At 42.8% G+C, this 14,589-nt stretch overlaps 1 protein-coding gene across 1 annotated transcript; it reads right to left on the bottom strand.

Annotated features, from left to right (window-relative positions):
* Positions 1-10,527: 10,527 nt before the first annotated feature.
* Positions 10,528-14,062, bottom strand: EIF1 (eukaryotic translation initiation factor 1). Its single transcript, XM_030221849.1, has 4 exons — positions 13,927-14,062; positions 13,032-13,195; positions 12,778-12,879; positions 10,528-12,232 (listed from the first exon to the last, which is right to left on the bottom strand). Exons 1-4 carry the CDS (start codon positions 13,955-13,957, stop codon positions 12,188-12,190), a joined length of 342 nt encoding a protein of 113 aa, XP_030077709.1. The 5' UTR covers positions 13,958-14,062; the 3' UTR covers positions 10,528-12,187.
* Between the last annotated feature and the right edge of the window lie 527 nt (positions 14,063-14,589).

Here is a 14,589-nt window from a genome sequence, read left to right as displayed (position 1 = left end):
GTTCACCAATGCTCAAAGGAAATGGTATGCAAATTATATGCGCGCTGTTAAAGCGAAAGGAGGGGGATGTGCTTGGTGCATGTACAGAAGTTTCACAGTAAGCCCAGCTCCTGTGTGCATGTACCAGGCAATCCCGAACGTGAAGTACACATTGGCGTTTGTTTTCTGCACCTTTAAATATAAGATTTTCAATCTTTTTTTTTCCAACTTGGGAAGCTTATATTTAAACACAGGAGACAGGTGCTAATGTGTGTTTTCAGACTCGCGCACATTTGTTTCTCACTACTGGATCTTGGGGGCTTCCTTCTACTTCGAAATGAAAGAAAAATCAGCAGATTTTAAAGACAGCATCGTGAGAAATCCTCTCCTCAAACACCCTAATGCCTGCTCCAAGCTTGGTGCTATTTTTTTCAGCGGTAAGGGCGATTTTGTTTTGTGTGCTGTTCTCTGAGCATTGTGAGGGAATAGGAAATTACCCCATTAATGTTTGACTAAATTAGCATGCTATTTCGCTAATCTTTGGTGCGCTCATTGTTTCCCATGCTAGAACCTCTGAGTATTCTGTACTCACTAATGGCATTTAGGGCCCACGTTTGCTTCTGAGTATCGGGGCTGTAGTGCACTTCTCTGTGCATCATTTACACCTACATAAAATTTTGAAACCTAATACTGTAAAGGCTCCCCTCCACGGAAGGCTTCTTTCCACCTTCTCTCTTTCACGAGCTCCGGTCTCTGACAGGCTCACCTTGGTCCCTTACAGCGACCCATCAGGGCAAAGAAAAGTGTTGTAATCCTCAAGGCAGCTGCTCCTTTCCCCACGGATAGGGCCACCAAAGAACACTGCCTCAAAATCAGGTAGTCCAAAAGGAAGAGAAAGAAAAAAAGAAAAAAAAAAAAACCAAAACAACTGTTCTTCCCCAGCACGGTAGTGCTCACGTACCAGAGTTTTAATACCTATTAGTTTTCAGGCACTGCAGTTTTAAACTCCCCCCACTGTTCAAACACATGACAATTTAGTAGTATAGCACTTCAGCTATAGTACTTCAAACAAAAAACACTGTAGTTTAAAGCACATCAGTTCAAAACATAAGCAAAGCCCTCCCCCCTCCTAAATGGGCTTCCTTTTTCAACTATACAATCCTCCAGGAGAGTTCTAGGGTCCCCCCCTCCCCCCCATCAGCTTCTACACCTGACAACCACCCACTTTGACCCTAGTGGAAAAAAAACTTCTGCCATGCGCCCTCTTCAGGTCTTTATGGGAATCGCAGTCTGAACTCAATGTACGTCTCCCTCAAGAGCTCATGAGAGGGGTAGTTTTTACCAGGGCTTTTTTTGAGGGGGTACTTGGGGGTACTGAGTACCGGCACCTTTTCCATTGACTGCTAAAGTTGACCCATGGTCCCAAAGTTTTTATGAAAAAGCACAGGCCTTACACACCAATTCTACCTTGTCATAGATTCTGTGACTGGTTGCAGGGGGTCAGGCTATTGTGGGGTGGGTCCCTCAATGATCACCCCACCCCTGAAGAGTTGCCTGACATTTGAGTACCGGCACCTTTTTCACTAGAAAAAACGCCCTGGTTTTTACCCTGACCCCTGTACCTCGGGGACAGAACTTCCCTATCCTCCCAGGTCAGTTGGTCCCCTTCTGTGAGGAAACGGGCTCTTGCTTGACTGTAGGTGGGCTCTGGCACCTTATACCCTCTCCACCTGATCTCTTCCCCCTCCCTATCCCCGTATTCCTCACAATACACAATTTTTTATTTTGGCCTTTAAGGCCCTCAATAGCTGTTATCCCACTCTACCTCATTCATTATCTGAGTCATTACAGGCCTTCCCACTCCCTGCAATTAGGGTCCCAATTACACCTCATGCTGTTGCCATTACCTTCTCAGGATAATTTCCTACACTGCAGAACTCTTTGCTTCTTGTCAGACTACTCACTAGGTGGGACAGGCTCAATTAAGTAGCACAGGCCAGGTCATATTCTTTATTCACATGTTTTGATATACTGCAATTCAAATACATACCAAAGCAGCATACAACTATAATGGAAAAAGAGAAAGGGAGAGAAAAGGATACAGAGAAACGATGGCACTCACAGTCACCAGAGGCAAATCATGCACCTCCCCAGAGCCCGTGTAAAAAACGTCTTCAAGGCTGCTTTTAATCTTGGCAGAGTACATAAGAACATAAGCGTTGCCATATTGGGACAGACCGAAGGTCCATCTAGCCCAGTATCCCATTTCCAACAATAGTCAGTCCAGGTCACAAGTACCTGGCAAGATCCCAGAACAGTAAAACAGATTTTATACTACTTATCCTAGAAATAATCAGTGGATTTTTCCCAAGTCCATCTTAATAATGGTTTATGGACTTTTCTTTTAGGAAATTAGCCAAACCTTTTTTAAACCCTGCTATGCTAACTGCTTTTACCACATTCAAATTACAGAGTTTCATTACACATTGAGTGAAATATTTTCTCTGGTTTGTTTTAAGTTTACTACTTAGTAGCTTCATTGCATGCCCCTTGGTCCTAGTGTTTTTGGAAAAAGTAAACAAGCAATTCACATCTACCCATTCCACTCCGCTCAGTATTTTATAGATGTCATAAAACACCTAGTCACCCACCTGGGGCTACCCCACAGCCACTTAGAGGGTTTATCTCCAGCACAGCTCAGGTCCGCCTACACCTCCTGCTTGTGTTCTACACTAGCACCCTCCTCCCACCGCCTGGGTCCCACAGGTCCTAGAAAGCACCCACAAACCACCAGAATTCTTAATCAGCCCAGACAAGCAGAGGCAATAAACTAAAAAAAAAGTTTATTGTCATGAACAATTAGAACAATGAACAGAAAAGGTGCACTCAGCAAAAACAATAACAGGTTACTGAAACAGGATTGCTTATAAAACTATTTAAACATTTGTTTACTATCTAAATAGTACCTGGGGAGATCAGGACATATAGCTGCTCACAAGTCATCAAATGTTACTGTTCACAGGGTCTCAGTAAAGAGGTCTTTCTCTCTCTACTTCCAAGCTGAGACTGGAGAAAAAGCCAGTACATCCTAGCTGAAGTTTGAGCTCCTGGGTCAATCAGAGCCCAGAACAACAAGTTTTAAAAATAGCTGGCCACATCGCTGCAGCTTACCTCTTATCTGAGTTAACTAAAGAAGGAACTGGCAATTCTCTGTAAAGCTTTAAATGTAAACATGTACCACCTAGTGGTCAAACTCAAGAAATACACTTCAAGAAATAATAGTTTTACAAGCTTAAAACCCACTGTTTTGTTACAATAGACCTCTATCATATCACTCCTCAGCCGTCTCTTCTCCAAGCTGAAGAGCCCTAGCTGCTTTAGCCTTTCTTCATAGGGAAGTCGTCCCATCCCCTTCTCTATACCGTTTCCTAATTCTGCTATATCTTTTTTGAGAAACGGTGACCAGAATTGCACAAAGTACTTGAGGTATGGTCGCACCATGGAGTGATACAAAGGCATCATAACATTCTCATTTATGTTTTCCATTCCTTTCCTAATAATTCCTAACATTCTATTTGCTTTCTTATGGACAGACTGAACAAGTGGTACTGGAAGAGCAGAAGGTGCCAATATACTTTTCAGGCTTCTCTTTCTTTTAAACTCAGCCATGATTTCTTTATTCTCAAATTCTGGAATGCATTGTATGATTGACCAATGTTTCTTGAGTATTCGTATGATGTCTATAGACAAATTATCATAGTATAGTGTACAAACTATTTTATTTTGAGCTTTTCTAGACTGTGCTTTTAAAAGTGAGTCTGTCTTGTTGTGCAGCTCTATCAAATCCTTCTGTAACATATTTACTCGGATAACCTCTATCATAAAACCTAGAAGCCATACACTTTTACAAAGACGCATTGAAAAATGGCCTGCGGTAGTGTAGACGTGTGTTCTGGGCGTGCGCAGAATCATTTTTCAGCGCACCTGTAAGAAATGGCTTTTAAAAAATTTTGCTGAAAATGGATGTGCGGCAGAATGAAAATTGCCGCGCATCCCTTTTGGGTCTGAGACCTAGCGGTAAAGTCTCACGTGGTAACTGGGTGGTAATGACCTACGCGTGCCAAATGCCACTTGGTGTACGTCCGAAAATAAAAGGATACACATATTGGACGCGCACAAAAAAAAATGAAATTACTGCAAGAGCCACATGGTAGGCGGGTGGTAACTCCATTTTGGCGTGCGTCGGGCACACGTAGACACTTACGCATCTTAGTAAAAGGGCCCCTAAGCTGTTCAGAACAAATTTTTTATCCTTGGGAATTGGCTATAATGTAAATTTCTTTTTAAAGGTCTACTATGACAACTGTTGTAGTGAAACAATTTGTATGCATCTGTTGGCTTACGATAAATGGTAATTGCAAAACTGCCATTCCGATATTGGATCTTGAGATCTCAGAGGTGGGGATAGTACTGGGCAGACTTATACGGTCTGTGCCAAAGCCGGTGGTGGGAGGCAGGGCTGGTGGTTGGGAGGCGGGGATAGTGCTGGGCAGATTTATACGGTCTGTGCCAAAGCCGGTGGTGGGAGACGGGGCTGGTGGTTGGGAGGCGGGGATAGTGCTGGGCAGACTTATACTGATTGTTACATTTGTACCCCACGCTTTCCCACTCATGGCAGGCTCAATGCGGCTTACATGGGGCAATGGAGGGTTAAGTGACTTGCCCAGAGTCACAAGGAGCTGCCTGTGCTGGGAATCGAACTCAGTTCCTCAGGACCAAAGCCCACCACCCTAACCACTAGGCCACTCCTCCACTCTGTGCCCTGAAAAAGACAGGTACAAATCAAGGTAAGGTATACACAAAAAATGGCACATGTGAGTTTATCTTGTTGGGCAGACTGGGTGGACCATGCGGGTCTTTTTCTGCCGTCATCTACTATGTATGTATGAGATCTAATTTCTATTATAATTCAGCTGGAATTTTAAATTCTTATCCCCCAGTCATGAAAATCCAAGAGGGTATCCTCACTTTTTGCCCAAATTGTGAGTACATCATCAATGTACCTACGCCACAATAAAATATTACCTTTGAAAGTGCAATCAGTCAAAAATATGTCCTCAAAATTTGCTACGTAGAGATTAATTATTGAGAAGGCCATAGTGCTTTAATAAAACTGCACATTAGAGACCTGCACGGGAATGGGGTTCGTGGGGATGGAAGTTTTGCGGGGTTCCTGTGGGGATGGAAACAATTCCTGCAGGATTCCTGTGGGGATGGAAACAGTTCCTGCGGGGTTCCCATGGAAGTGTAAGCTACACCTGCACCAGTCTCTCATCTACCAAGTACCAAGTTCTTTGAGTGCTGTCTCCTCCTTGCTTTAACAGCACAAATGCGGAAAGTCTTTCATTAAGGAGGTGGTAGAGACACAAATGATGAAGGAATTCAAAAGGCATGGGATAACACAGAAGATCTCTAATTAGAAAATGGAAGTTATAAAAAACCTAAACTTAAATGGCTGCATGTGTGTGGATGTGTCGAGTGATGCTTAGATGGCGATTCTGGCTGTGATTAACTAGGGCCAATACTAGACAGACTTGTATGGTCTGTGTCTCATATATGGCAATCTGGTTTAAGATGGGCTGGAAAGGGCTTAGACAGCATTTCGGTGACTGGAACATGAGGACAGTGCTGGACAGACATTTACAGTCTGTGTCCCACAAATAAGACGAATAGACTGGAGTGGACTTCAATGGCAGCTCCAGCAGTTGAAACATAAGGATAGGGCCAGATAGACTTCTATGATCTATGTCCCAGAAACACCAAAGAAAGAACATAATCAAATACGTAATATCACATTCATTGATTTAATCATGAATAGATAATGTATGACTATTGGAAAGCCTGAATGGACTGCTCAGGTCTTTATTTGCCATCACTTACTATGTTACTATTAATCCTCTTTCGGCTGATGCGCAGACCTCAGCTCTGACACAGGCACAAACATCAGATGTCGCCTACTGGCACGTGATTGTGGCGACCTCTCAGCACCCAGTGCCAGTGAATCAGAGACAAATCTTACATGTGCACCAGTGTGTTCCAAGTTCCATCTTCTGTTCCTTCCTTGCCTGCAGTGATGTGGATCAAATCCAGAGACTGACCAGGGATGGGTAAGATTCCAGTGGGGACGGGTAAGATTTCTGTTCCCGTGCAACTCTCTACTGCACATCCCTTCAGTACTGCTGGTCTGCTTATTGCTACATGTACTTACTCCAGAGATTACATCAAATCCGATCATGTTATGATCACTGTTATCAAGTGGCCCCAGCACCATTATCTCCTGCACCAGAATGCGCTCAAGGACTAGGTCTAGAATTGCTTCCTGAACCAGCTGCTCCATAAAGCAAATCCTTGCTTTCATCAGTATCGGAATAATTTGATTCAAAGCCCTCCTTAATGTATAATGTTACTCCTCCACCAATTAATTTGTACCCTGGTATGACAGTGTCCCATTGGTTATCTTCCTTCCACCAGGTCTGAGAGATCTCTATCTTTTCCTTTAGTGCAATATAGTCTAACTCTCCCATGTTATTTCTTAGGCTTCTGGTGTTTGCATACAGACATTTCAAACTGTTTGTTGTTCCTATCCACAACTTGCTCAGCAGTTGACAGTGATAATTTGCAGTCTTGAAAATCTGTCTGCTCTTTAAAAAGACACCTGATATATTACGGTCTGTATTGCAACCTCACTATCAGGATGCTCTATCTTTCCTGTTGTGGTAATATCTTTTAAAGATACAGTACAGTCTTGATTATCCAATATAAACAGGACCAAGCCATTGTCGGATAAATGAAAAATAATACAGATGTGGATAATACAGTAAACAACGGTAACCCCTTAAAAAATGAATGGAAAACATATTTTATACATACAGAACAAGCATAGGGTATTTGTATTTAAAATACAGTATTGTTTATTAACTCCAACCAGCAGCATGTGAAACCAGACACAGGAAGAAAACCCGCGCACTTCTTAGGGGCAACATGATGACATCACTAGGGGGTCTGTCAGATATGCCGGTAGGTTGGATTAGCAAAGGTCAGATAATCAAGACTGTACTGTATCTTGTTCTGAACCATGCACTTTTGAGCAACTGTCAGCCTTCCCCAGTTTCTAGCTTAAAGCAGCCTGGTTACACCCTGGTTAAAGTGGAGCCCATCTGTCTGGAATAGGCTCCCTCTTCCCCAGAATGCTGCCTAGTTCCTAACCAATCTAAAATCCTCCTCCCTGCACCGTCGCCTCATCCATGCATTGAGACTCCGAAGCTCTGCCTGTCTCTTGAGTCCAGTGCGTGGAACGGGGATCACTTCTGAAAATGCTACCCTAGAGGTTCTGGATTTGAGCTTTATACCTAAGACCCTAAATTCAGTTTCTAGAACCTCCCTCCCACATTTTGCTGTCATTGGTACCCACATGTACCGAGACAGCAGGCTCCTCCCTAACATTGTCTAAAATATCCATTGATGCTTTCCCTTCGAAACCTTTCTCCTCTGCCAGCAGAGGTTGCCAGACTGGAGGTAGGCCTTCTCTACTTAAACCTCTCTCCCTCAGCTCCTCCAAGTCTGATATTGTAGCCTCCAGAGATCAAACCCGTTCCCTGAGTGCTAGAAGCTCTTTGCACCGAGTACACACATACTTCTCACCAACTGAGAGATAATAAAACATATGACACGCAAAAGACTTGATAGCCCCCATCTCGCTGCTAGACTGTTACCTACATAGTATTATTGGTGATTGCATAATTAAGTTGCTAACCAAGTGTGAATATGTAAAGTCTCCTAAGATTGTTAGTCAAGCAAAAAATAGGGAGCAAAATAAAATTTCCCTGCTAGAAACCCAATGAGCTATAGAAAGAGAATTGTCAGTCTTGTCATTTTTACAGCATAGGTGACAAGAGACAAGTGGCTCGGTGCATATTAAACAGAGCTGCTAGTAGGCCAACTCGCATAGCCTTATAGGTGATTACAAGAATCTTAAACTTAAGCCTAGAGCTAATTGGTAGCCAGTTATATTGCCAGAAAAGTGGGATCTCATGATCATTAACAGCCAGCATGATATAGAAGATGGACTGCTGTGTTCTCTAGCAGCTGCATCCAGTATGGATTCTAGAGAGAAAACGGTACAAAATCTACATTATCTACTATTGATGCCATGAGGCAAGCGCTTGACCACTGTTATAATTTTCTCAAAACTGCCTCCCTTCCGATCAAGGAAGGGACACAGTTTTTCAGTCCATCAAGCCCAGTAATCCTGCTTCCAAGTGGCCAATCAGGCTCTCTATAGGTGCACCTCTGGGGGTATTTGACCTCCGATGATGGTAGTTAGCAAGCATGATACAGTGCTGTATTGCTTGATAAAACATTTTTTTTGGTCCAAAAATTAAGTCAACCCACATCTGGATTATAAGCAGCACTTAACTGAATACTGCTACTGAAATCCAGCACAACTATCAGGTTGGTATTGGGCCACTCCAGGGAGAGCCATGGGTTACCCAGGTACCATTGATTAATCAGCAGCAGTACCAGCATAATTATCCAGTAAAGTTGGGGCAGCATAAAGGCTCTAAGGTAAGTAGGTGTCTATCAAGGTACCACCACTGCATTTCAACAGTACCAAGCTAACTCTAGTAGTTGTGCTTTTTTTTCTGGATTGTTCAGTGTTGGTACTGGACAATCTGTTCAGAACTCTGCTGCACGTCTTATATTCCGCCTGAACCAATATACTCATATCACCCCTCTTCTCAGGTCACTTCACTGGCTTCCAATCAGATACCGCATACAGTTCAAGCTTCTCCTTCTTACCTACAAATGCACTCAGTCTGCAGCCCCTCATTACCTCTCTACCCTCATTTCCCCTTACGTTCCCGCCCGTAACCTCCGCTCACAGGACAAATCCCTCCTCTCAGTACCCTTCTCCACCACCGCCAACTCCAGGCTCCGCTCATTCTGCCTCGCCTCACCCTATGCTTGGAATCGACTTCCTGAGTCCTTACGCCAAGCCCCCTCCCTACCCATCTTCAAATCCTTGCTCAAAGCCCACCTCTTCAATGTTGCTTTCGGCACCTAACCTTTATACCTTTCAGGAAATGTAGACTGCCACTATTTGACTGACTGTACATTTGTCCTTTAGATTGTAAGCTACTTTGAGCAGGGACTGTCCTTCTATGTTAAATTGTACAGCGCTGCGTAACCCTAGTAGCACTTTAGAAATGTCAAGTAGTAGGCCTGCTCCCCACATTACACAGCAATTTCCTGCAGCACCAGCATAAAGTCAAAACAGCCTGACCAGTCAGAGTAGCACCAGTACCTGAATAAGTGGTAGAAGCAGCCACACTGTACCTGCCTACCCAGCATCAGGAGATAGCGTTTAAGCTGGATATACTGACCCAATTCTATTCTCCACTGAAGTTGTAAGCTCTAGCTGCTGCTCAATAAAAAGATCATCATACACACTATTGGGTCTATTAGCAGGGATTTATGGGAAAGCCTTAAAAACAGGCCATATTCTGTTGAACTACAGTGAGTATGGTACTCATCTATTCCACCCTCTTCAGGCAGAATCTTCTTTACCAAGTTAATCTTCCCAATTATACAGAGGGAGAGCCTACTTGTGCCCTGGCATTTGCATGAAGCTTGCTCCCACCAGTTACCTTTTGCTAACAGTACCTGTTAAATCTGAAAGGGTTGCAGATGTGTTTGCATGTCAAACGGTGCTTAGATGGCAACGCTGGCTGTATCAACTAAGGACAGTGCTGGGTTAACTTATAGGGTCTGAGTCCACATATAGCAATCTGGTTGTAGGATGGGCTAGAGAGCTTTAACAGAAACTCCGGTAATTTGGAACACAAGGACAATGCCGGGCAGACTTTTTACAGTCAGCACACAAACGAGAGATTCAGATAGTTGGAGTGGGCTTTTGACAGCAACTCCAGTATTGGAACAGGAGGACAATTTTACTTTCCTCCTACCTGGAGAAGTGCTGTTTTTGTAAAATTTCACCCTTAAGTTGGCATGCCACAACAAGATATACTTAAAAACATGTTTATTTAAATAATATTTAAATACAGTACAATAGAATTGTAAAAGTGTTACTTCACTTGCTGTAATTGTACAAGAATTTAATAAAAGCCAGCTCTGCAGCTGCCTCTACAACACGACTGATATACATGATCCAACAATTGTTCCCTTGCCAAAAGTTTAGCACAAACTCTTTCCCAGTGCTAACACCCTTTGTATGTGGCTTTAGGATACATGCCACTATTAAAACAAGGTCGATGTTGCTACTGCTGGTTAAACTGCAAGGCTCTATGCGGGTCTTACTTACACACTAGGTCATGTTTAGATATTCTTTTGACTTCTACCCACACTGCAGAATGCTCTTGAATCATCCTCTCTGCCTTTATGACTAGTGTAGGTAGGGACTAGTGTAGGTAGGTTGTTGCTTCCAGAGTAGCTATAATGGACTCATCATCACATTTTTTTTTTTTGTTAAGTCTCTCTACTTTGCACAGATCTTATGTACAGTGGTGTGAAAGAGTCCTATAGCACCTGTTCGAACTCATATTTATGAGTTAATGAAACCAAATTCATATATTAAGCTCATAAGTTGTGAATTCAATTTTGCATCTACTTAGTATAGACATTTTTTTTGAGCCATTTATATAGTATGATGGTAAGTGCATTCGATGTAGTGTTAAGAGTAGCACTGTAATTTAATTTTTACCTTTTTATTAATTCTGTGGCACTGAAAAGGACTGTTTGAAACAATTTTATCAACTTTAGTGGCCAGCCTCTGCTCTTAACATGCCTGCATCTCTCCGGCAAAGAGTGAACTAGTTTCAGCAGCTGTTCTGGAGTAACAATTCCATTCCAGGCAGCAATGAGTAACTCAAAGTTCTCATTTGGTCCTGAGCTGTCCCTGCTTTTAGACCACGGGTTTTCAATGGGGATGAGATCTGGAACTTGTGCTTCTCATTCCAAGTTCCTTACCCCTTCGCACGAGGACATGGTGCATTGTTGTCCTGGACCATGTAGATGCCAGAGCTGAAGGCAGAATACATTTTTCAAGAATTTCAATGTATTTTCATGCATTCACCATTTCCATCCACAACACTCCTTGCTATACAGCCCCAGATCATCACTTTCTCTGGCTACTTCACTGAGAGATTTGGACAGTCTGGCTTCAATTCTGCTCCTGGATATCTCCTTACATAGGGCTCTCCATGGTCTCCTATCACACAAAGTGTTTTCATTACTGAAAAGCACTTTCCCCCCCAGTCCTCTATTGCTCAGCCCAGTACATTCGCTTCCATCTCTGGTCTTAATAGCTGTGATTATATTAGCGTGTTGTTTCCAAGAATATCAGCACACAATCCTCTCTTTGCTGTCCTTTCTGGGCTGACCACAGCAGGGTCTGTACTTTATGCTGCCAGTCTTTCAGTTTTAGCTGGATCCTAGTGCCTGCACTCTGGTTACAGTCAACTTTTTTTGCTACTTGACAAATTTGGTCTTCTTGCCACAAAAACTTGAATTGTGCCTTCATCGTGACACTACTACAAGGCTAGCCAACAAGCATGTATTTAAAATCACGCTTTTACATGCCTTTACAACTGTTAATCTCTTCAATGACTGGCTAAAAACTAAAGCCTATTCATTGGGTCAGAAAACTCTGAACACCATTGGCTCATTTCAATCCAAAAATGCAAACCGTAGCAGCTCCTACTGGAAATGGACAGGATAAAAACTATTACAGGCTTAGAAAAACATATACACCTGATGCAAACTTGAATTCTGATTAAATGGCATACAATATGCAATATTTTCCACCTCACATTTGGACAGAAAGCTGGTCAGAGATGAAAGTTATCGCACAGGTGATACTGGACTTTCACACCACTGTATGAGGCACTGTGTATCAAGTCATCCTACATTATAGCACCCCAAGGTGAACGTGTAAGAAAGAAGATTGTTTCTCCCACTAGAGACGTGATGAAGGTTTTGCCAGTTTATTACATAAATGCACCAGAAGTCCTTAAGAGTGGAAGATGTGCATTTCACAAGCCTGGTGTGGCCTTAAACTTGTGACAAGGGATAGCCAAGAATTTCTACTCATTGCAAGGGAAAACGCTTAAGCTTCAGCTATCACAAGCTTTTAAAATCCATGGACCTTCAGCTGGTCATCCTTTGCCAGTCCCACCTGGAAAAAAAATGTGGATTAAATATTTAGAATTAAACCAATATACAAGTCATTTAACCCTCCCTTGAGTCAGGTACAAAAGAATCAAGACTAAGAACCCACTGAAAGAAATATATATAAACCACTTGGATGTGAAATACTTTTAGTGGTGTAAACCAATGACCCTTTTAGAACAGTGTAGTTAAAACTTTTTTCTGTAGTGATCCACCAGCAATCTGAATAGTAAGGTACAAGCTGAAATAAATTGGTCAGGAGTTTGGATGGTTATTTCCCTACACATACTCATTATATGTAACTGAATGTTAACCCTACTAAACAGGATAAAGATGGGGTCCTACTTATCCAGTTAAATGCTAAGTGCCCAACTCTGCCCACAATCTAACGTTTTGGCTTTTGTGCTAACTTGGTATACTCCGTGGCACTACCCAGTTATATACTACTAAATATATGTTAGTCCCAGACAAGCAATTTAAACCGCCACAAGCCTTTCCTGGCCCTTTAAACCTTTGTTCCATCAACCCCTAAAAAACTTAAAGGACCATTACCTCAATGAGGAACTGGCAGGCGTTTTTACGCTGGTCACCCTGGAGCTGAATTACTTCTCCATATTCTGGATGCTCAACCACAGTACCATTGCAAGCAAATTTCTACATATAAAAAAATATTTTTTTAATCACCTTGACAAGCATTATTTGATCTGTAACAAATGAAGCAAAATGTAATCACTTTGACAAGCATTATTTGATCCATTACAGACTATACTGTAATAAATGAAGCAAAATTTAAGGTTTACATATACCTTCTTAAATGCTTTAACTAGTTTCTTTTTATCATAATCATCAGAAATCCCCTGAACAGTAGTGAGGGTCTTTCTGCCGTTCCTCTGTTGGATTCTTATATGGATAGAATCCTCAGTCCCAGCAGGGAGCCAATCATCACCCTTAGTTGCATCAGCAAAGGGGTCTGAAAAATAAAATAAAAAAAGGCATTAGACAGTTACTTGTCACCAACTTTTGAAGACCGTGAATGAAAAGCCATTTAAAGTAAGACACCCACAGGGAGGGGTTCTAGTTTTACTAATCTAAGACAAGGTATAATGGCTAACATATAAAACGATCCCACGTTTTAAATGCCAAAATTATATTACATACAAATAGAAGCATAGTTCACATCCCATTGCGAGTCCTCTAAGGACAGAAATAGCATTACCACCACACCCTTCCGGGCTGACCCACTCAGAAAGCTCCGCCCTTACGGTGCTGACGTCACACGCAGGTGACGCTACCATTGTGGCCACACCCCGTTGACTCGAAGCGAAAAGAAAGACTGTGGCAAGAAAAGACCGCGGCCATTACTGTTCCCTTTTTTTCACCCACCCCAGCACTGCAGCCACCACTCAGGGCGCCCACTACCGAAGAAAAGAGGAGCACGTTAAAGAGACCTCACAAGGAATAGTGTTTAATCTTCTACACCTCCCCCCCCCCCCCCCCCGTCTTTTTCAGTTACTGTAGTAAACCAGCGATCACGGCCTCCCGGCTCTTCCACCAATGCTAAAGCGAACCGAATTCTTTCTCCCTTCCAAGGCCGCGACGCCCGAGTTTCAGCGTTTCTATAGCGCCCGCTTTATTATTATTTACACTCGAAACAATCCAACGCGTAAACGTAACTCGCGCAGAAAGCGACACATAACTTACCAAAAGAGTGGAGGTTCTGGATAGCGGACATACGATACGATTCTTTTTCCTTGATAGGAACGGTCTGCGCTGATAGATCGCTCACTAGTAAATAACCAAACACTGGCAGTTATACGCGAGATAAACGCTGCAGCGTCCGTTGCGGCGCTTTATATGTAGCGAGTATCTCCGCCCCCGACGTTGTGCGCATTGTGACACGAGTCACCTCACCCGCCCAGAACCCACCCCACCACCACGTCATCAAGTGCTTTTCTGCAAAATGCGAGCCAGCTTCTGGAGAAGAGCGTCACGTGAGAAGGGGAGGGAGAAGAAAGGCAGTACCCTGATTGGTTAGAAAAGGGAAAGCGGGTTGGAAAAGAAAGCCGGCACTTCCTGTATCCGGGTTATTGATGCGTGGGTAGGGGACTGGGCGGGGCTTGGTGAGGTTACTTCCGAGACTCCATTTTTTTGTATGGGAATAGGAAGGGAAATTTAATTTGGGATATCAAATGGATTAATTTTATTGTCCGTTAAAAGTGGTTTAGTGAGGAGACCGTCGAAAAAAACACAAAGGTACTGAAGTGCCTGAAGACTATGTCATATCTTCTGTAGTACTGTAAGAGTAAATGTGAAATAATTGTAAATACCCAGTACAAATCTCACAGCTTGTGATCTTGGGCAAAT

Source organism: Microcaecilia unicolor, chromosome 12 (genome assembly GCF_901765095.1).
Source record: "Microcaecilia unicolor chromosome 12, aMicUni1.1, whole genome shotgun sequence".
NCBI lineage: Eukaryota > Metazoa > Chordata > Amphibia > Gymnophiona > Siphonopidae > Microcaecilia > Microcaecilia unicolor.
This window is presented reverse-complemented; position numbering and strand designations above follow the sequence as displayed.